The 22,489-nt window shown below is 36.8% G+C and overlaps 1 protein-coding gene across 3 annotated transcripts in view; it reads right to left on the reverse strand.

The window, feature by feature from the left end:
• LOC125122839 (ADP-ribose glycohydrolase MACROD2-like) overlaps positions 1-22,489 on the reverse strand; it is an 86,391-nt gene that overhangs the window by 58,128 nt on the left and 5,774 nt on the right. For all 3 annotated transcript variants that reach the window (XR_007133917.1, XR_007133918.1, XM_047771654.1), the window contains exon 2: positions 20,000-20,116. Coding sequence is in view for 1 of the 3 variants with exons in the window: in XM_047771654.1 (XP_047627610.1) it covers positions 20,000-20,116 (117 nt within the window). In the remaining 2 variants the exon portion in view is untranslated. The remainder of the gene's footprint in view (positions 1-19,999; positions 20,117-22,489) is intronic.

The following is a 22,489-nucleotide window of genomic DNA, read 5'->3' on the forward strand; positions in this document are numbered from 1 at the left end:
CCATTCATGACAGCATCAAATAGAATACTTAATAAACTTAATAAGGTGAAAGACTTATACAATGAAAATTACAAAACATTTCTGAAAGAAATTATTCTTTATATTTTATTATTTTGATTTTTAAAAAAACAAAATAATGAATATTGGCAAGAATGTCAAGGAAACCCTGTGCATTGCTGATGGGAATGTAAAATTGTACAGTAGCTGTGGAAAACAGTTCTGTGGTTCCTCAAAAAATTAAACATAGAATTACTATATAATACAGCAATTCCCCTCCTAGTATATACCTAGTTATAAAAGAATTATAAACAGACTCAAACAGTTACTAGCACATCAATGTTTATAGCAGCATTATTCACAACAGCCAAAAGGTAGAAACCTCAAATGTCTATCAATAGCTGAATGAATAAACTAAATGTAGTATATACCTACAGTGGAATATTACCCAACCTTTAAAAAAATGAAATTCTTATACATACTACAATATAGATGAACCCAAAAAGCATTATGCTAAGTGAAATAAGCCAGAAATAAGGGACAAATATTGTATGAGTTTACTTATATTAAGTCTAAAACAGGTAAATTTCTGGAGACAGAAAATCGAATAGAGATTACCAGAAGCTGAGTGAGAGGGGGAAGTGGGTATTGTTTAATGGGTACAGAGTTTATATTTGGGAAGATGAAAATGTCTTAGAAATGGATACTGGTGATAACTGTACTTAAAACCACTGAATTGTACACTTAAAATTATTAAACAGATTTTAAACACACTTAAGAACCAAGTCAAGTTACCATAAATTTGAAACAGTTACTTAGCTGAAATAGCATATATCTAGTAAAGTGCTAGGTACGCATTGCTATCTCTGTTCAGCCAGGTACTACCCGAAGAAGAAGAATTCAGGGACTACACAGCACAGAATACTTTTTTTTGTATTTGTCAAAGACACTCATAAGTAGAGTTAAATTCAGCATTCTCACAAGTCATATAATTTCTACTATCATTAAAATAAGATGTTAGGCACCTGGGTATCTCTCATGGGTGTATTTGTTATTTTAATCAGGTAAGATAAATATCTCCAGTCCCTGTCTTCAAGGTATACATCCTGTCCTTATGTCAGGGCTGGCTTCCTGCTATGTTGCTGGAGTTCCTTGCTCTTCATTTCTTCTCATATCTTCTTTTCCTTTATTTGTTCCCTACACCCTTCACACTTCTCTCTCAGGCTGCTCAATAAACTGGAAATTCCTTTCTGCTTCTGTCTTTTCTTTCCAGACTTTTCATACCCACAAGGGTTCAAGACATTTTCTTCAACAAAAAGTAATCTCCTCTGATCTATTAATTATGCTATTATCTTAGTATGTGAAAGTTGTTCAGTCAACTCCTATTTAAAACAGAAATTTTTTTCTTTTAATGACAATAGAATATACACTGAAAGTCAGAAATTTTATTAGCTTGTTATTTACTCTAAGTGCTAAATAACAAAAATCTAGAAATTTTTAAATATTTGCCTTTAAAATTCAGGAAGTATTTTCAGTTTTAGATGCCTTCTTCTCTTTCAAATCTAACAGTACAAATTTCAAAATTCTTAAAAACAACATAAAAGCACTCATAGAGGAAACAAGTAGTTCCCAATGTTTCCAAATAGCCAACTGTCTTAAAAATTTTTTTTCTTGACCAGCTATAACTCTACTTAGCATGCATACCACAAATTACTAAATGGATTCGTATACAAAGATCATCACTAGACCCTATATTTGAAATGGCATAAAGACTTAAATATAAGACAAGACACCATCAAACACCTGGAAGAGAACATAGGCAAAACATTCTCTGACATCAACCTTACAAATGTTTTCTCAGGTCAGTCTCCAAAGCAACAGAAATAAAAGCAAAAATAAACAAATGGGACCTAATAAAACTTAAAAGCTTTTGCACAGCAAAGGAAACCAAAAAGAAAACAAAAAGACAACTTTCAGAATGGGAGAAAATACTTTCAAATGATGCAACTGACAAGGGCTTAATCTCTAAAATATAGAAGCAACTAAAACAACTCAACAGCAAAAAAGCCAATTGAAAAATGGGCAAAGAACCTGAATAGACATTTCTCCAAGAAGATATACAGATGGCCAAAAAGCACATGAAAAAATGCTCAACATCCCTTATTATTAGAGAAGTGTAAATCAAAACTACCATGAGATACCACCTCACATGAGTCAGAATGGCCATCATCAATAAGTACACAAACAACAAATGCTGGAGGGGGTGTGGAGAAAAGGGAACCCTCCTGCACTATTGCTGGGAATGTAAGCTGGTACAACCACTATGGAGAACAGTAATGGAGGTACCTTAGAAAACTATACATGGAACTACCATAGGACCCAACAATCCCACTCTTGGGCATATATCCGGACAAAATTTTCCTTGAAAAAGACATATGCACCCACATGTTCACTAATGCACTATTCACAATAGTCAAAACATGGGAACAACCCAAATGTCCATCAACACATGATTGGATTAGGAAGATGTGGTATATATATACAATGGAATACTACTCAGCCATAAAAAAGAACAAAATATGCCATTTGCAGCAACATGGATGGAACCAGAGAATCTCATATTGAGTGCAGCAAGTCAGAAAGAGAAAGACAAATACCATATGATATCACTCATATCTGGAATCTAATATACAGCACAAATGAATGTTTCCACAGAAAAGAAAATCATGGAATTGGAGAATAGAGCTGTGGCTGCCTGGTGGGAGGAGGAGGGAGTGGGATGGATTGGGAGCTTGGGGTTAACAGATGCAAACTACTGCTTTTGGAATGGATTAGCAATGAGATCCTGCTGTGTAGCACTAGGAACTTATGATGGAGCATGATAATGTGAGAAAATAGAATGTGTACATGTATGTGTAACTGGGTCACCATGCCGTACAGTAGAAAAAAAAATTGTATTGGGAAATAATAAAAAAATGTAAAAAAAAAATTTCAATATGCAGTCAAACTTCCTACTTTCTAAAGCAGACAGTCCAAATCCAAACAAACCATAAGTGTATTTATAGTTACGGGCATAGAAAAATAATCTACTTTCTATTATACATTGGCTATGAGCATAGAAAGAGTAGAAGTGAATATGGAGTCACAAGATGTTTTATACAGGAGGAAGGTGCATTCTCTATTAAGAAGAGAGGGCTTTGAAGCTATACAGGCCCACTGATGTTCTCAATTAGTTCCTATAATGGCCTTAGGAAGGAGAAATACACAGCCCCAATGTGGTAACTAATATATGGAGAGACAAGCTTAGGGAGGTCATAGGTTCTTTGGCTAGCATGTATAACAGCAAATTTGGGATCTGATGCCAGACAGGTTTAAACCCAAAATCTCTGCATTCCCAAAGTTAACATGAAAGACACATATAAATCAAAAATAACTGAAATCACCCTACTTTATCATATATCTGATGGGTACATAACATTAAGCCTCAACTTACGGTAAGTGGTAGGGGAGGAACCTGAAAGTTTTAACACTAACAGAATCACTAATACAAGAGAAGTATAAAATTTTGGAAATCACTGTTATTTTCATATGGCAGACACAATCTCAAATATAAGTTTAATGGGAGAATCACCTCTGTGTTGGAATAGTCTGGATTCTTTAAAAACTAATTATATTCTAGTCCAATCTCTAGGGAACAACCAGCAATCTGAAATCCATGGCTTGCCCTAGACTGAGACCAAACTAAACCTTAACATTTCCAAGCCTCCAAGGGCACTATATCTTTTGCCCTGGCATGCATATGGCCAGGCATACAGAATTTTATTGAACCTTATTATCTATCATTTGTTACTGGTTTCACCAGTAATCCTCAACTTGTTTCCAAATCAAAGCTTTCAATAAAACAGTAAATTATAGTCAAATCTTTGTTTTGAATACCTATATGAAAATGTAACAACTAAATATTTCAAAAAAAGAAGACAAAGACTTTATAAAGACTCTCTTGTATAGAAAGACAATCAAGGTGGGGAGAGGGGAAGAAAAGGTTGACTTTGGTTCTCACCAGTCTGTAACCCATCTCAAAATATCTGTCTGCACTGACCAAAATGCATTTAAGTAAAATCCATATTTACTAGTATAGTTCATTTAATGAGTTAAAAAGAAAACTTAACAGAGTCTGTGGTGAAGTTATAAACTTATGAAATACACAGAAAGAACTTTTCATCTTATGGTCTCAATACTGGGTCATCTTTACATGTATCAAAAAAGAGAATACTTGATTTTTGTTCCCACATTATTTTTGAAAAATCTTAAATACAAAGACAAGTTACATAGCACTTAGTGGAACATACTGAAATCTACAAAAAAACTTATCTATATGTTGTTAAAATAATGTTGGAAAGAAGTTAAAAGGACCAAGAGTGAGATAAAGGCAGAGGAAAAAAAACCATGTGGTCAATTATGAATCCCTATATAACTTCATATTCTTCTTTGTCCATTTTAGAAGTTAACCCTACTTCACCCTACTTCACTAAACCAAATGCTCATGCCTTCAAAATACCATTACACAAAAATTTTTAATAATTTCAAACATTAAACTGATGTCATTTATTCTCAAAATTCTTTCAGCGTAATTCTTCAGATTCGTTATCTATAACCAAGTTCTTTTTTGAAGCAAACCAACTAACTCAGTTAAGGGCTTAAATGGGATATAATATTAAGACCATTTCTCATAGTTGTTTTATGTGTTAGGAATCAATAATGCCAAAAAATGTGATTGGAATGGCAACATCTTAGGAAGTTTTCTATACTTTAAAGTGTTACTATATTATGAAAGGCTTAAGTTTCTACATTTATGCTCACTGAACTTAAGCTCTATTGACATTTAAGTTCACAGAATTAGAAATCATGACGTTTACTTACTAAGTACTATAAGTAACAATATACTATGCTGATAAATATGCACAAAACATGAAGTCTCATCCTTTTCTCAACTAAACAGCTATATAGTAGTTCAGTAAAATCTTTATTGTAACTTACCACTAGGCTATCTTTTAAAACAATAAAACTGACCTTATATTACAGAGATGCAAAGTATTTATCACCTACATTAAAAAGCATCAGATTTATTTCTAAGATCATCATCCTCATATGAATCTTTATAAAACAGTACAGAAAAGGTGGGAAGAAAGGAAATACTGTATGAAATACCATCAGGCAAATAGTTTACCATTTATTCAGTTCACACAACAAATACTTCCCGAATATCTACTGTGCACCAAGCATTAAGCCAGATGTCAGGAGTACAAAGGAGAGTTAAGACTACATGGTCCTGAGATGGGATTAAGATGGCAGAATAGAAGGACTGGAGCTCAACTTCTCTCCTAAAAACAACAAAATTCACAACTAAGGGCTGAGCAATCTTCACCCAAATGGACTGGAAACCTTAAAAAAGACAGCCTATTCCAGAATAAAAAGAGAAGGACACATCAAGAGGTAGGAGGGGCAATTTCGTGATATAAACAATCCCATACCTCCCGAGTGGGAAGCCCCACAGACTGGAAACTAACTGATTCACAGAAACTCACCTACACGAGTGAGAGTTCTGAGCCCCACATCAAACTCTCATGTGTGGGGATCTGGCACTGGGAGAAAGAGCCCCCAGAGTATCTGGCATTGAAGGCCAGTGGGGCTTGTGCGCAGGAGCTCCACAGGACTGAGGGAAACGGAGACCCCATTCTTAAAAGGTGCACACAGACTTTCATGTGCACTGGGTCCCAGGGCAAAGCAAAGTCTCCATAGGAATCTGGGTCAAACCTGACTGCAGTTCTTGGAGGACATCCTGGGAAAACAGGGGTGAATGTGGCTTGTTGTGGGGGAAGGACATTGTAAGAAAAAGTTCTTAGGAATATTGAGCAGTGTGCCTTTCCCTGGAGGTGGCCATTGTGGGAAAATCTGGCCCCACCTGTCAGTCAGCACTGAGAAGCCCCAGGGCAAATAACAATCCAGGTGGGATCACAGCCCCACCCCTCAGTAAACAGGCTACCTAAAGACCCCTCACGCACACAGCTGCCTCTAATCCCAGCCAGAGACTAAGCCCCACCCACCAGAGGGATTAGAATCAGCTCCACCTACCAGTGGGCAGGCATCAGTCCCTCACATCAGGAAGCCTACAGCAAGCCCCCATACTGACTTCAGCCACAAGGGGGACAGACACCAGAAGTAAGAGAGGCTACAACTCTATTATCTGTAAAAAGGTCACCACACCAAAAACATACAAAAATGAAAAGATGGAGAACTATAACTCAGATGAGGGAGAAAGGAAAAACCCCCTTTGAAAATAAACTGGAAGCAAAGATGGATAATTTACAGGAAACACTGAGCAAAGAGATACAAGACATAAAACTTAAACAAGAAGAGATGCAAAATACAATAACTGAAATAAAAAATTCACTAGAAGCAGTTAACAGCAGAATACAGGAGGCAGAAGAATGAATAAGCGAGGTGGAGGACAGATAAGTGGAAATTACGGATGCAAAACGGAAAAGAGAAAAAAGATTGAAAACAAATGAAGAGAGTCTCAGAGAACTCTGGGACAACATTAAAAGCACCAACATCCGTATTATAGGAATGCCAGAAGGAGAAGAGAGAAGGGGACAGAAAAAATATTCCAAGAGATAATAGCTGAAAACTTCCCTAACATGGGAAAGGAACCACTCACTCAAACCCAGGAAGCACAACGAGTACCATATAAAATAAACCCAAGGAGGAATACACCGAGACACATATTAATCAAACTGACTAAAATTAAAGACAAAGAGAAAATCTTGAAAGCAGCTAGGGAAAAGAAACAAGTAACATACAAGGGAATCCAAATAAGGTTATCGGCAGATTTTTCGCCAGAAACTCTGCAGCCAGAAGGGAGTGGCATGATATACTTAATGTGATGAAAGGAAAAAAACTCCAACCAAGATTACTCTGCCCAGCAAGGCTCTCATTTAGATTTGAAGGAGAAATAAAAACCTTCACAGATAAGCTGGAGTTCCTGTTGTGGCGTAGTGGTTAACAAATCCAACTAGGAACCATGAGGTTATGGGTTCAGTCCCTGGCCTTACTCAGTGGGTTAACGATCCGGCGTTGCTGTGAGCTGTGGTGTAGGTTACAGACGCGGCTCAGATCCCGTGTTGCTGTGGCTGTGGCATAGGCCAGTGGCTACAGCTCCGATTAGACCCCTAGCATGGGAAAATCCACATGCCACGGAAGCGGCCCAAGAAATGGCAGAAAGGCAAAAAATAAAAAAACCTTCACAGATAAGCAAAAGCTGAGATAATTCAGCAACACTAAACCAGCCTTACAACAAATACTAAAGGAACTTCTCTAGGCAGAAAAGACAAGATAGCAACAGGAAACAAAAATTCCACAAATGACAAGGCTCACCAGTAAAGGTATATATACAGTAAAGATACGAAATCATCCATGCACAATTATACCACCAAAATCAGAAATCATGAGAAGAGGTGGGTACAAATGCAGGACACTGGAGATGAACTTGCAATTAAGAGAACAACTTAAAACAATCTCATATATATATATATATATATAGACTCCTATCAAAACTTCAGAATAACTGCAAACCAAAAGTCTACAATTGTTACACAAACAAAGAAACCAATGCAAATACAACACTAAAAATAATCGTCAAACCAGAAGAGGAGAGAACAAGAGAAGATGGAAAGAAAAAGGCATAACAAAAACAAATCCAAAGCAATTAATAAAATGGCAATAAGAATATACATATCAATAATTACCTTAAATGTTAATGGACGAAACGCCCCAACCAAAAAACAGAGACTGGCTGAATGGATACGAAAACAAGACCCACATATATGCTTCAAGAACCCACTTCACTTTTAGGGGCACATACAAACTGAAAGTGAGAGGATGGAAGAAAATATTTCATGCAAACGGGGATCAAAAAAAAGCTGGAGTAGCAATATTCACATCAGACAAAATAGACTTTAAAATGAAGAATATTTTAAGGGACAAAGAAGGAAATTACATAATGATCAAAGGATCAATCCAAGAAGAAGATATAACAGTTTTAAATATCTACACACCCAACATAGGTTCACCACAATATATAAGGCATCTGCTAACAACCTTAAAAGGACAAATCAACAATAACATAATCATAGTGGGGGACTTTACCACCCCATTTACAGCAATGGACAGATCAACCAGACAGAAAATCAATAAGGAAACACAGGCCTTGAATGAAGCATTAAACCAGATGGACTTAATAGATATTTATAGGACATTCCATCCAAAAGCAACAGAATACACATTCTTCTCAAGTGCACATGGAACATTCTCTAAGATTGATCACATCCTGGGCTACAAATCCAACCTCAGTAACTTTAAGAAACCTGAAGTCAAATCAAGCATCTTTTCCGACCACAATGCTATAGGACTGGAACTCAACAACAAGAAAAAAACTGCAAAAAACACAAACACATGGAGACTAAACAACGTGCTACTAACAACCAATGGATCACGGAAGACATCAAAGAGTAAATTAAAAATACCTAGAAGCAAATGACAATGAAGACACGACACTCCAAAGCCTATGGGATGCAGCAAAAGCTGTTCTAAGAGGAAAGTTTATAGCAATACAAGCCTAACTCAGGAAACAAGAAAAAGCTCAAATAAACAAGCTTACTTTTACACCTAAAGGAGCTAGAGAGAGAAGAACAGACAAGACCTAAAGTTAGTAGAAGGAAAGAAATCCTAAAGATCAGAGCAGAAATCAATGAAATAAAAATAAAGAAAACCACAGAAAAGATCAATGAAAAGAAAAGCTGGTTCTTTGAAAAGATCAACAAAATTGATAAGCCCTTAGCCAGATTTATCAAGCAAAAAAAGAGAGAGGACTCAAATCAATAAAATTAGAAATGAAAAAGGACAAGTAACAATGGACATCACATAAATACAAAGGATCATAAGAGACTACTACATGCAACTATACACTAATAAAACAGAAAACCTAGAAGAAATGGACTAATTCTTAGAAAAGTACCATCTTCCAAGACTAAACCAAGATGAAATAGTAAAGATGAATGGACCAATCACAAGTACTGGAATTGAAACTGTGATTTAAAAACTTCCAACAAACAACAGTCCAGGGCCAGATAGCTTCACAAGCGAATTCTATCCAACATTTAGAGAAGAGCTAATACCTATCCTTCTGAAACTATTTCAAAAAATTGCAGAGGAAAGGGTACTCCCAAACTCATTCTATGAGGCCACCATCACCCTGATACCAAAACCAGACAAAGATACCACAAAAAAAGAAAACTACGGGCCAATTTCACTGATGAACATCAATGCAAAAATATTTAACAAAATACTAGCAAGCCGCCATTCAGCAATACATTAAAAGGATTGTACATCATGATCAAGTGGGATTTATCCCAGGGATGCAAGAGTTCTTCAATATCCGCAAATCCATCAGTGTGACACACCACATTAACAAACTGAAGAATAAAAGCCATATGATGGGAGTTCCCGTCGTGGCGCAGTGGTTAACGAATCTGACTAGGAACCATGAGGTTGCGGGTTCGATCCCTGGCCTTGCTCAGTGGGTTAACGATCCGGCGTTGCCGTGAGCTGTGGTGTAGGTTGCAGACGTGGCTCGGATCCTGCGTTGCTGTGGCTCTGGCGTAGGCTGGCAGCTACAGCTCTGATTAAACACCTAGCCTGGGAACCTCCATATGTCACAGGAGTGGCCCAAGAAATGGCAAAAAGACAAAAAAAAACAAAAAACAAAAAAACAAAACCATGTAATCCTCTCAATACACGGGGAAAAAGCCTTTGACAAAATCCAACACCCATTTCTGATAAAAATCCTTCAGAAAGTGGGCATAGCGGGAAACTACCTCAACATAATAAAGGCCATATATGACAAACCCACAACGGATATCATTCTCAATAGTGAAAAGCTGAAGGAATTCCCACTGAGATCAGGAACAAGACAAGGATATCCCCTCTTGCCACTAATCTTCAACACAGTTCTGGAAGTCCTAGCCACGGCAATCAGAGAAGTAAAAGAAATAAAAGGAATCCATATTGGAAAGGAAGAAGTAAAACTACTGCTATTTGCAGATGACATGATACTATACCTAGAGAATCCTAAGGACTCTACCAGAAAACTGTTAGAGCTCATCGACGAATTTGGCAAAGTCACAGGATACAAAATCAATACACAGAAATCGATGGCATTTCTATACACTAACAATTAAAGAGCAGAAAGACAAATTAGGGAAGCAATCCCGTTTACCATCGCATCCAAAAGAATAAAATACCTAGGAGTAAACCTACCCAAAGAGACAGAAGACCTGTACTCTGAAAACTATAAGACACTGATGAAAGAAATCAAAGATGACACAAATAGATGGAAAGATATACCATGCTCATGGACTGGAAGAGTTAATATTATCAAAATGACTATACTACCTAAGGCAATCTACAGATTCAATGCAATCCCTATCAAATTACCAAGGACATTTTTCACACAACTCAAACAAAATATTTCAAAGTTTGTTTGGAAGCACAAAAGACACAGAATAGCCAAAGACATCCTGAAAAAGAAACATGGAGCTGGAGGAATCAGGCTCCCGGACTTCTGACTATACTACAAAGCAACAAGCATCAAAACCATATGGTATGGGCACAAAGACAGAAATATAGATCAGTGGAACAGGATGGAAAGCCCAGAATTAAACCCACGCACCTACAGCCAACTCGTCTATGACAAAGGAGGCAAGAATACACAATGGAGAAAGGACAGCTTGTTCAACACGTGGTGCTGGGAGAACCAGACAGCCACATGGAAAAGAAGGAAACTAGAACCCTCCCTAACACCACACACAAAAATCAACTCAAAATGGATTAAAGACTAGATCTAAGACCAGAAACTATAAAACTCTTAGAGGAAAACATAGGCCAAACACTCTCTGACATAAACGACAGCAACATCTTCTCAGATCCACCTCTTAGAGTACTGACAATAAAAACAAAAGTACACAAATGAGACCTAATCAATCTTCAAAGTTTCTGCACAGCAAAGGAAACCCTAAACAAAACAAAAAGACAACCCACAGAATGGGAGAAGATATTTGCAGATGAATCAACTGACAAGGGATTCATCTCCAAAATTCATAAACACCTTCTGTAGCTCCATACTAAAAAAAACAAACAACCCCATCCAAAAATGGGCAGAAGATCTAAACAGACAGTTCTCCAAAGAAGACAAACAGATGGCCAAAAGACACATGAAAAGATGTTCAACGTCACTCATTATGAGGGAAATGCAAATTAAAACCACTCTGAAGCCTTACACCAGCCAGAATGGCCATCATCATCAAAAAGCCTACAAACAATAAGTACTGGAGAGGGTGTGGAGAAAAAGAAACCCTAGTACACCGTTGGTGGGATTGTAAATTGGTGCAACCACTGTGGAAAACAGTATGGAGATGCCTCAGAAAACTAAACATAGAACTACCATTTGATCTAGCAATCCCACTCCTGGGCATCTCTCCGGAGAAAACCATGACCCGCAAAGACACATGTACTCCAATGTTCACTGCAGCACTATTTACAATAGCCAAGACATGGAAACAACCTAAATGTCCATCGACAGAGGAGTGGATCCAGAAGAGGTGGTACACATACACAATGGAATATTACTCGCCCATTAAAATGAACGAAATACCAGCATTTTTAACAACATGGATGGACCTAGAAACTATCATGCTAAGTGATGTCATACAATGAGACACCAACATCAAATGCTTTCACCGACATGTGGACTCTGCAAAAAGGACAGACCGAACTTCTTTGCAGAACAGATGCTGACTCACAGACATCGAAAAACTTATGGTCTCCGGAGGAGACACTTTGGGGGGGTGGGGGGATGTGCTTGGGTTATGGGATGGAAATTGGAAATTTCCTGTGAAATTGGATTGTTATGATCATTATACAACAACAGATGTGATAAATTCATCTGAGTAATAAAAAAAAAAAAGACTACATGGTCCTTCTTTTCAGTCAACAGTCTCATAAGGAGATGGAACCTGATTAGATAATCCCATCATTGAGTACATAAAAACAAACTGATATAAATGCTATATGAAAAAGATCATAGCTGTGTGAAAGTATTTAATATAGGAACCTGGTCAAGGGTAAGGGTTCAGGGAGGAATTCAAAGAAAATAGATGGATTTCAAGCTGAGAACTGGAAGCTGTGAAAAATTAAGAAGGTGAGAGACACGGAGAGGAAAAAAAAAAGATAGTGATAAGGATCACAGTAACTTTCAGAAAGAGATAGTGTAGCTCTCAATGCAGAGACCAAGAAAGGGAGTGATATAATAAGAGGCGGAAAGGGAGATAGGCCAGATCATAGAAGAAGCCAGGTCATTTTAGGTTTCTGGTCTTTAGCTTTGTCTACTTTTCACTTTTAAAGTAAAAAATGTCTATTTCTAATGTAAGTTCTATTCGTGAAACATCTTTACAGGTAAGGAAAACTCCACGAATAATTGTTTAATGAATGAACAAGAGTAGTCATAGTTACTTGATGCAAAAACAGATTTCTGGGTTTTTTTAAATTCAATTCATTTTAAGATCATCACCACCCACTCGAAATAAATGATTTGTATCTCAAAAGTTGAGGTGTTTTGCTCTGAGTGTTCTTCTGCTAATACAGATTATAACACTTTTAAAATATAGTGCTAAGGAGTTCCGTCATGGTGCAGTAGTTAACTAATCCCACTGGGAACCATGAGGTTGTGGGTTTGATCCTGCCCTTGCTCAGTGGGTTAAGGATCCGGCGTTGCCATGAGCTGTGGTGTAGGTCGCAGACGTGGCTAGGATCCTGCATTGCTGTGGCTCTGGCATAGGTCGGTGGCTATGGTTCCCATTTGACCCCTAGCCTGGGAACCTCCATATGCCCTGGGAGCGGCCCAAGAAAAGGCAAAGACAAATATATATATATAGTGTCAAACTGAAAATATTAAAAAAAAATCAACATCAGAAGACAAAAATAGAAAATATCCCTTTCCAATTTTTGTATCCATACTGAATTCCATTCTGCTTTAAATACTGTTTTCCTAACTGTTCAGTCATTTTTAATTATGGCCTGTCTTCCAACTAATGACATCAAATATTTAATAAAATAATGCAGTTAACATAGTTTAAAAATCTGGGGCAGAGCCCACCTCATCATAGTTATTAAAATTATTTATTCCTTTAACCATACAGTCCCTACTCCTCTCCATATAATATTCAACAATATAATTATATGCTTATTTCCTCATTTCTGATTGTTAATAAGCATAATGAAAAAACAGCTACTGCAAATTTTCTAAGGATAAAATACTGGACTACACACTGGGATTGAAATGTGATTAAAGTTCTTTCTTTCATGATTTCTAAATATCAATAAGCAACTTGGGATATACGTAAACATAACAAAATTCAAAATCCACATTAGAGAATTCCCATTATGGCTCACCACGACCCAACACTGTCTCCCTGAGGAATCGGGTTCAATCCCTGGCCTCGTTCAGTGGGTTAAAGATCTGGCATTGCCACAAGCTGAGTCATAGAGATCACAGATGTGGCTTGGATCCAGTGTTGCTGTGGCTGTGATGTTGGCCTTAGCTGCAGGTCCAATTCGACCCCTCACCCAGGAACTTCCATATGCCACAGGTGCAGTTTAAAAAAAAAAAAAAAATGACGCACACACTCAAATAAGATCTCAAAGGGATGGAGACTCAGGAGTTTGGACTTAACTTTTCTTTCTTTGACCACCACTGCCACTCTTTTTTGCCATTTTGCTTTTTTTTTTTGTAAAAGCATTTAAGAGTAGAATTATTTCTAATGAAAAACAAACACAAAAAAAGCTGAACTTCTAAGTTAACCATGCTGATATTTTTAGTATAAAAGAAACTGAAGTTCCTGTTGTGGCTCAGTGGAAATGAATCTGACTGGCATCCATGAGGATGCAGGCTGGATCCCTGGCCTTGCTCAGTGGGTTAAGGATCTGGCATTGCTGTGAGCTATGGTGTAGGTTGCAGATAGATGCAGCTGAGATATGACATAGCTATGGTGTAGGCCAGCAGCTACAGCTCCAATTCAACCCCTAGCCTGGGAACCTGCATATGCCACGGGTTCAGCCCTTAAAAGACAAATAAATAAATAAATAAAACAAAGATTACAAAAAATGCCTCTAGTCAACCCATAGAGCCCAGAATATTTTTATATACTTCAAAAAATGGAGATTCAGATTTAGACAAAGACTTCACAGTTCAGACATTTTTTAGTTTTTTCAAATGACCTGTAAATAAGATTTGATTATTCCATAGAAGATATAAAATACAAACTTTCTAAATGATCCTTTTTTTAGTATTTTTGTCACACCTGAATAAAACAGTTGAATAGTTTCCACTTAACTCATCTTCATCATTTGTTATGTTTTCCATCTTTTACTGTTTTATATAAACATTAATAGTAATGACTCAAAGTCAATCTAAACTTAGAGCTGCAGCTATTTTCCCCGATACCAACTAGTAAGAGAAAATTAGCATCAGCATGGGAAAGTCATGCTTCTCTGAGTGGTATCCTAGCAGAAGTTTAGCACAAAAAGTAGGAAAAGGGAACAGAACACATTCCAATTAAACCTGAGAACTGAATTTCTGTCCCCACAAAGAAGCAATGCCATCCTATCATCTACCCATTTTTATATCTATATCTATCTTTGTCTATTATATCCTAGGACTACATTTTAGTAATTGCATGTATTTGTACGGGCACTATACTTTAAAATGAGATATTTCCATTTAACATATGTGAGGAGTGGGAGAGGATAGAAGGACGGGGAAGAGAAAGAGAGGTTCAAAATGAGAGCTAAACTTAAGAAGAAAGAACTCTCTGGTTACCTTTGGAGGATTTCAGGAAAGCAATTCAATCTGAAAACTGGTAAATAAAAAGAAATCCAGCATTTATTTTCTGCCTTTTCCGTATAAACTGTATTGCACGAAAACAAAAACTTGAGAAGAAAAAGTTATTTATAGACATCCAAATAGTAAGTGAAGATGGAATGATAAAGTCAGAATAACACTATTTTGTGACCCCTAATAAAATAATAGATCTAAGCAACAAATCATCAATGGCTGCTAAATTAACCAGGTAAAAAGTTGACAGGGAACTTTACAAAGAATAGATTAGGCAGACAATACCTGAACCTAGTGATCAGTCTTCCCACCAGAGAGAAAGATAATCAGACATCATGCAAAAGAAGATGCAACAGGAGTTCACACTGTGGCACAGAAGGCAAGAAAAGAGCATTATCTCTGTGGTGGTTTCAGTTCCATCCCCAGCCCAGCCCAGTAGATTAAGGATCCAGCATTGCCACAGCTTCAGCATGAGTTGCAGCTGTGGCTTGGATTCGATCCCTGTCCCAGGAACTTCCATATGCCAGAGATGAAGCTGAAAAAGATTTTGAAAAAAGATACAATGATCTATAAAGTATTCTTTCAAAAAAAATACTAAACTCAAGCCTGATTAAGCCTCTAAATTTAACTCTCTTTCATAAAAAACACAGAGGAGCATGTTAAATGACATCACAAAGATGCCTCAGCAAAATCAAAAATGTGGAAAATTCTAAAAGACAAGTAACCTACTTTCTTCAACAAATAAATTACAAGGGAGGAAAGGGACAGAAAGAGAAGAAACTATAGAATAAAGGAGATTTAGGAAATATATCAATTCAATATGTAAACCCTGTTTAGATCTTGACTCAAGCAAACCAACATACAAAAAAAGCAAAACTATTTATCAAACAATGAAAAAAATGTGAATACTAATTGGACATTAAATTATATTAAAGAATCCTAATTTTCAGGTTTGGTGATAATATTGTGGTTACATTAAAACAACAACGTGTCCCTACAGTTTAGAGATATATGCATAGGCACACGTACATATATTTACAGCTAAAGTTTGATATGGTATAGAGGAATTGGTTCAAAACAGTCTGGGAGAAAAGTGCAGGGGGCACTAGTATACTTGAAATGATACTTAACCTTTGAAACTGGGTGGTGAACACATAAAGGTTCATTACACTACTCTATTTTTATGTATGTTTTTAAATGTTCATTTTAAAGTTTGAAAAAAAATAAAGAAAAAAGAATTGTCCTTGGTAGATAGTTAACCCCTCAGGCATTATGCAAATATTGATTGCGCCCATTTATGCATGAGGCATTATTCCCGGTGCTAGAGACACACCCTACAACAGAGCAACTGACAAATGAAATAGAATTATATTTGCTAACACAGAGGAAGAAGTAATCAGAAGCATAAAATTCCAGAGATTTACTACTACTAGTTGACAAATATGAACATGAACAATAAGGAAATGGGGTGTTTTTTGGTAATCATCTCCCATTCTTTCCTCTGCTTATCCCTAACTTTCCAATATTGCCAAAGTAGTAAGTCAAAGTAAAAAGATTATCTACTTTCTTCCTCTTTTCTGCATTAACTTTTTTTTTGAGGTGGGGGGGGTGTCTTTTTAGGGCCACACCCATGGCATATGGAAGTTCCCAGGCTAGGAGTCGAATTGGAGCTACAGTTGCAGGCCTACACAATAGCCACATCAACACCAGATCCGAGCCACGTCTACAACCTACACCACAGCCCATGACAACGCCACATCCTTAACCACTGAGTGAGGCCAGGGATCGAACTCATATCTTCATGGATCCTAGTCAGGTTCATTATCGCTGAGCTGCAATGGTAAATCCCTCATTTTATACTGTTTGGCAATTTTTGGTTTCCTTTTGTTAAAACAGCTTAAAATCAAAATTATGACAAACCCATTTGGCCATTTCCCTCTTTTTTATTTAAGTTACCGTTATAATATAATAACAAGAATAATTTAACTACTAAAGTAAAAGAAACCTGAACAAAGTAAGAAAGAAAAATGTTTAAACAATAGCTTGAGAACTTTCCATGTAATCATGGAAATCAAGACCAAAATGATCTTCTATAAAACTGTAGATAATAATGATAAACTACTAAATTTAAAATTAGAATATTGTGCTAGCCCAATAAATACTATTTCTTTCCTATAAATCAGAAACTATATAACACAGAATTATAAACAGACTTCTTTTAAAACTTAGTTTGAAATTTCACACATAAATATTAAATTATTTAATTATCAATACCTATTTAAATACATATACTTTCATAAGAAGTGGCTTAAACATTTCAAAATAAAATATAAAAATGTAACTGTACTTATAGTTGTCCTTTATTATTTTTTAAAAATTTGTATTTTTAGGAGTTCCTGTCGTGGCACAATGGAAACAAATCTGACTAGGAACCATGAGGTTGCAGGTTCAATCCCTGGCCTTGCTCAGTGGTTTAAGGATCTGGCATTGCTGTGAACTGTGGTGTGTGAGCTGTGGTGTAGGTCACAGACGTGGCTGGGATCCTGCATTGCTGAGGCTGTGGCATAGGCCGACAGCTGTAGCTCTGATTTGACCCCTAGCCTGGAGACCTCTACATGCTGCTAGTGTGTCCCTAAAAAGAAAAGGAAAAAAAAAAAGGCATTTTTTTAAAGGATCTTTCAAACTATTAAAATACTGAAACTTTAATTAATGTTTTAGCATAACTGAGCACCAAATATGTAATACTGGAAGAATTCACTATAATAGATATATATTATGTAAAGAAATTAACAGATATTACTTGTAGAATGAGCCATTCCATTTCATGAAAAAAAGAAGAGACAAGTCACCAATTTCTAGGTCACAATAGAGAGAAGTAACATTACATGGAAATAAAACACCGTTTAACAGAAACACAATTTTGATCATACCATCTAGTTCCCAATGAAGAAATTTAATGTTCAAAAAGGCATAAAGGAAAAAACCGAAATACTTAGAGCAGTTGTAAACCACTAATAAAGCTCACACTGGGAGATAGGATTAAATACATAGGATCTTGTTTAGGGAATAACAGCGTGAGGTTTTATTCAATATATCTTTTCTGACTGTGGGAAATATGTTCCTCTGTGGTATCTCTGAAAACATCCAACTCTGAGTTCTCTTAACAACCCAGTTCAACCCTACACTCCCACATGCTGAATATTCAAATAGAAGCAAGCAATGTAATGCCAAGCCTCTACGCAAAGGTGAGCGGACACAAAACTGAGCAACACAGCCTGGGTTATCATTACTGCTTTATCAATTATTCTGGCAGCAACAAAAATCTATCCTAAAACACAAAATTTGTAAAAAAAAAAAACAAAAACACCATGTACATCCTGAAAAAACTGACCAAGAGCAACCAAGAAAGAAATTCAGGAGGTGAATGAAACACAAATAAAAGAGAAAACTCGGGAGTTCCCGTCGTGGCCCAGTGGTTAACGAATCCAACTAGGAACCATGAGGTTGCGGGTTCGGTCCCTGCCCTTGCTCAGTGGGTTAACGATCCGGCGTTGCCGTGAGCTGTGGTGTAGGTTGCAGACGCAGCCCAGATCCCGCGTTGCTGTAGCTGTGGTGTAGGCCGGTGGCTACAGCTCCGATTGGACCCCTAGCCTGGGAACCTCCATATGCCATGGCAGCGGCCCAAGAAATAGCAACAACAACAAAAGACAAAAGGCAAAAAAAAAAAAAAGAGAGAGAGAGAGAAAACTCACTAGCCACAAAAAAAGTGGAGCTGAAGTATTCAATACCAGTTTCTCATAAACTAAAGAATACATAACTGAGACCTCAACATCAAGAGGCACATGGTCCTAGTTCAGACAAGGCCCAGATTTCTGTTCTTTTGATCTGAAGTCTTTTCTTTACACAGCAGTACCTTCTCTTTCAATGACGTCTTACATAGGCCATTATTAAAACAACTTGCATTTACTGAAGGCACTGGGCAAGCAAATCAGATGTGCACATCCCAATCCGCTTGTTCAGTGACCACAATAGAACCTGGGATAGAGTCACTACCCCATTTGCCCAAGGTCACACGTTTCCAGGCAGTGTAAGCTCTAAAAGAATCCATGAGCTTTGCCCTCCTAAAGAAAAAAAAAAAAAAAAAAAACAAACAGAATTCTCTCTAAAGACTAAACCAAACCAGTTGTCAGATAAATGTGTTTCTTCTGACACCAAAGGCTACTTTTAATTCGGCTGCTATTTCTCCTAGATTTTGTCCATAGGAATTCCATGATGGTCTTCTTGTTCTGCGTCCACAGTATATGGCATAGTCTCATCAATCTAAGACTACAACCTGTGAAATTAGGACATTCTAAATCTCTTTCATAAAATTACAATTCTCTCTCAATTTCTATCAAAAAAACCACCCTGCTTCTACTAAATTTCACATTCAGACTATTAACACCAATGAGTGTTAATTCAGAGATTAGTATATTAAATATCCATTAAATCTACTGTTGTTTTTTAGATTTTCATATACCTTTTTAATACTTAAAATTTTATCTATATTCTAACACATATTTCCCCTCAAATAGACTCTCAAACTATAAAATTTTGAAAGTGAGTAAATTTTGTCATACAAATCCTTTATAGGTAGACATATATCATACCATACAAAATACATACTCTTCTCTAAAATTGTGTGAAATGTTACTTGGTTTTTCTCTATTCTTCCTAATTCATTGTCTTCAGACTGAATCCAATCCTTAAAATAATTTGAAGAAATTCAAAACAACTGAACCTAATCAATATTTTGAATGTTTTGAATTATGTTAATATAAATTCAAAGTTTAAATAATAATAGATTACTAAAAACAAGTGAATGACAATTATTTCATATAGAAAAAAAAGACATCTCTTTATTAAATGCCAGTTATTTAATTTCATCAGCAGTCGTCTTGCAGAAATCATAAATAAATGGGAACAGAATCTACCTAGAAAATGTTCTGAGAAACTTACCATCATTTTGGCTCTTGCCCTTCATCTCTTCTTTCCAAGATGGGATGCTGTTCAGGGGAACATAGTCCCTTGTGTATTCTTTGCGTCTCTCCTCTACAGTCATCTTCAGTAAACGTTCTTGTAAAATAAAAGCAGAATCTCCATTTGTATTTAACTTTTGAATTCAGGAATTATTTTATAATTTAAATACTAACCATGCTAAGTTAACCAAAGAATTGGTATGGATTTGAAGAATACCAAAATGCAAATCTAATGACACTGTATTTGAATGCAAAAAGGTGTCAAATACGTATTAGTAGGGGGAAAAAAACTTACTGTGTGCCAGGCACTTCAAATATATAACTTTATTAAAATAATCTTCCCAAAACTCAGCAAAATAGATAGTATTATTACCCCTATTTTGCAGACAGGAAATGAAGCACAGCAAAGTTCAGTAGTTTATCCAAAGCAAGAGAGCTTCCCATTAAAGTCCAGTCAGATATCTCCACTAGTCAAAAACTACAGCCTATATATATATACCATTAGCCACTATACTGTACTACCTTCTCAGCAAAAGCTGCCCAAAAGAGGTGATGTGTATGCTGATTCCTGAAGGATAGGCAGAATTTTGCCATAAAGAGGTAGCAAATAAGGATACTTCAGACTAATACAGCAATGTAAACAAAGATGAGGAGATATGGATAGTTTAATGAAGCTACAAGATATGTAACAAGGAAGAAAAGTAACAGAATTGAAAAGTAGCTAGAAGCAGAAGTTAATATGAAAATATAGAGGAACCTGTATACCATGCCTAACAGTTTAATCTTAGGCTATAAAGTATACCACAAACACTCAAAGTTGATTAGGCATATCCTAGATGGTACGTAAATGATCCACTAGGGATACAGGGGGAAAAAAAATGTAAGAAATTCTATTTATTTTGAATCTAAGGAAATAACAAAGATTTACCAATATTCAATACATAAACTGACACTGGCATACTCACTCATTGCATATGTCAACTGTCATGCATCACATATTTTACCAAATAAAGGTCTCCACCATGTAGAGCAAGTAGTAGTCATACTCTCACTCTCTAATTCTTCCAGCATTTTTTTTTTTGTCTTTTTGCTATTTCTTTGGGCTGCTCCCTCGGCATATGGAGGTTCCCAGGCTAGGGGTCAAATCGGAGCTGTAGCCATTAACCCACTGAGCAAGGGCAGGGACCGAACCCACAACCTCATGGTTCCTAGTCGGATTCCAAATTCTTCTAGCATCTTACAAGGCACTGTAGCTTAGGCGAATGGATTTAAGGATAGTATCTAGTTTTAGGTAATTTAACCCTCATAAAATAACCACTTTAAAAGTCTCTGGAGTTCCCATCGTGGCTCGGTGGAAATGAATCTGACTAGTATCCATGAGGATACAGGTGTGATCCTTGGCCGCGCTCAGTGGGTTAAGGATCTGGCATTGCCGTGAGCTGTGGTGTAGGTTGAAGACGTGGCTCAGATCTGGAGTTGCTGTGGCTGTGGCATAGCCCAATGGCTACAGCTCTGATTCAACCCCTAGCCTGGGAACTTCCATATGCCTCAGGTGCAACCCTGAAAAAAGACAAAAAAAAAAAAAAGTCTTTCACAAAAAAACTGCAGAAAGTATTAATGTACACACAAGTGAACACAAAAAAAATGGAGAACCAATGTTTCTCCCTGCTCTTAGAACTGGTTTTTCTTCAGCCACATTAGGAAACCAAAAAGAAAAAAAAAGTATTTTTAATCACATGTGATATATTCAATCACAATATTACAACATTCAAGGGTCAACACTGTATTGAATTTAAGATGCCAAGGGCATTCAAGTTGAAATCAAGACTCTGGAACTCAGGCAGGAGAGAAATCTAGCTTAGAGATTTGGGAAATCACAGCCTACACTTCCAGTCCTACAGGCAGTTCATGGGGAGGGTAAGACAGAGGACCAAACCTCAAACAAACAACATTTAGGTAGTGGACACAAAAAGGAGGAAAAAATAAAACTTAAGATGTCACTGGAGGTACAAGGTGAATCAAGTTCCCAGTGATGTGGAAACCAGCAGAGAAAGAGTGTCAATGAGAAGAGGGGAAATCTTGTTGTGACAGGAAGATCAGAAAGAATAAAAATTAATAAGCCACTGGTTTTTATCAACTGAGTCAAGAAAAATACTGAGGGAGTTCCTGTTGTAGCTCAAGAGTAACTAACACAACTAGTATCCATGAGGATGTGGGTTCAATCCCCAGCCTCACTAAGTGGGTTAAAGGATCCAGCATTACCTTGAGCTGTGCTGTAGGCCAGCAGCTGCAGCCCACAGCTCCAATTCAACTCCTAGCTTGGGAACTTCCATATGCTGCACCTGCAGCCCGTTAAAAAAAAAAAAAAAAAGGTGAGAAGAGAGCAATATGGTTAACAGAGCAGTCTGGATTCTAATGCCAAAGCAAGCAAATCTATGTGATGTTGTGTTAACTTAATCTCTTTATGGTT

The sequence above is a fragment of the Phacochoerus africanus genome, chromosome 3, assembly GCF_016906955.1.
Source record: "Phacochoerus africanus isolate WHEZ1 chromosome 3, ROS_Pafr_v1, whole genome shotgun sequence".
Classification (NCBI taxonomy): Eukaryota; Metazoa; Chordata; class Mammalia; order Artiodactyla; family Suidae; genus Phacochoerus; species Phacochoerus africanus.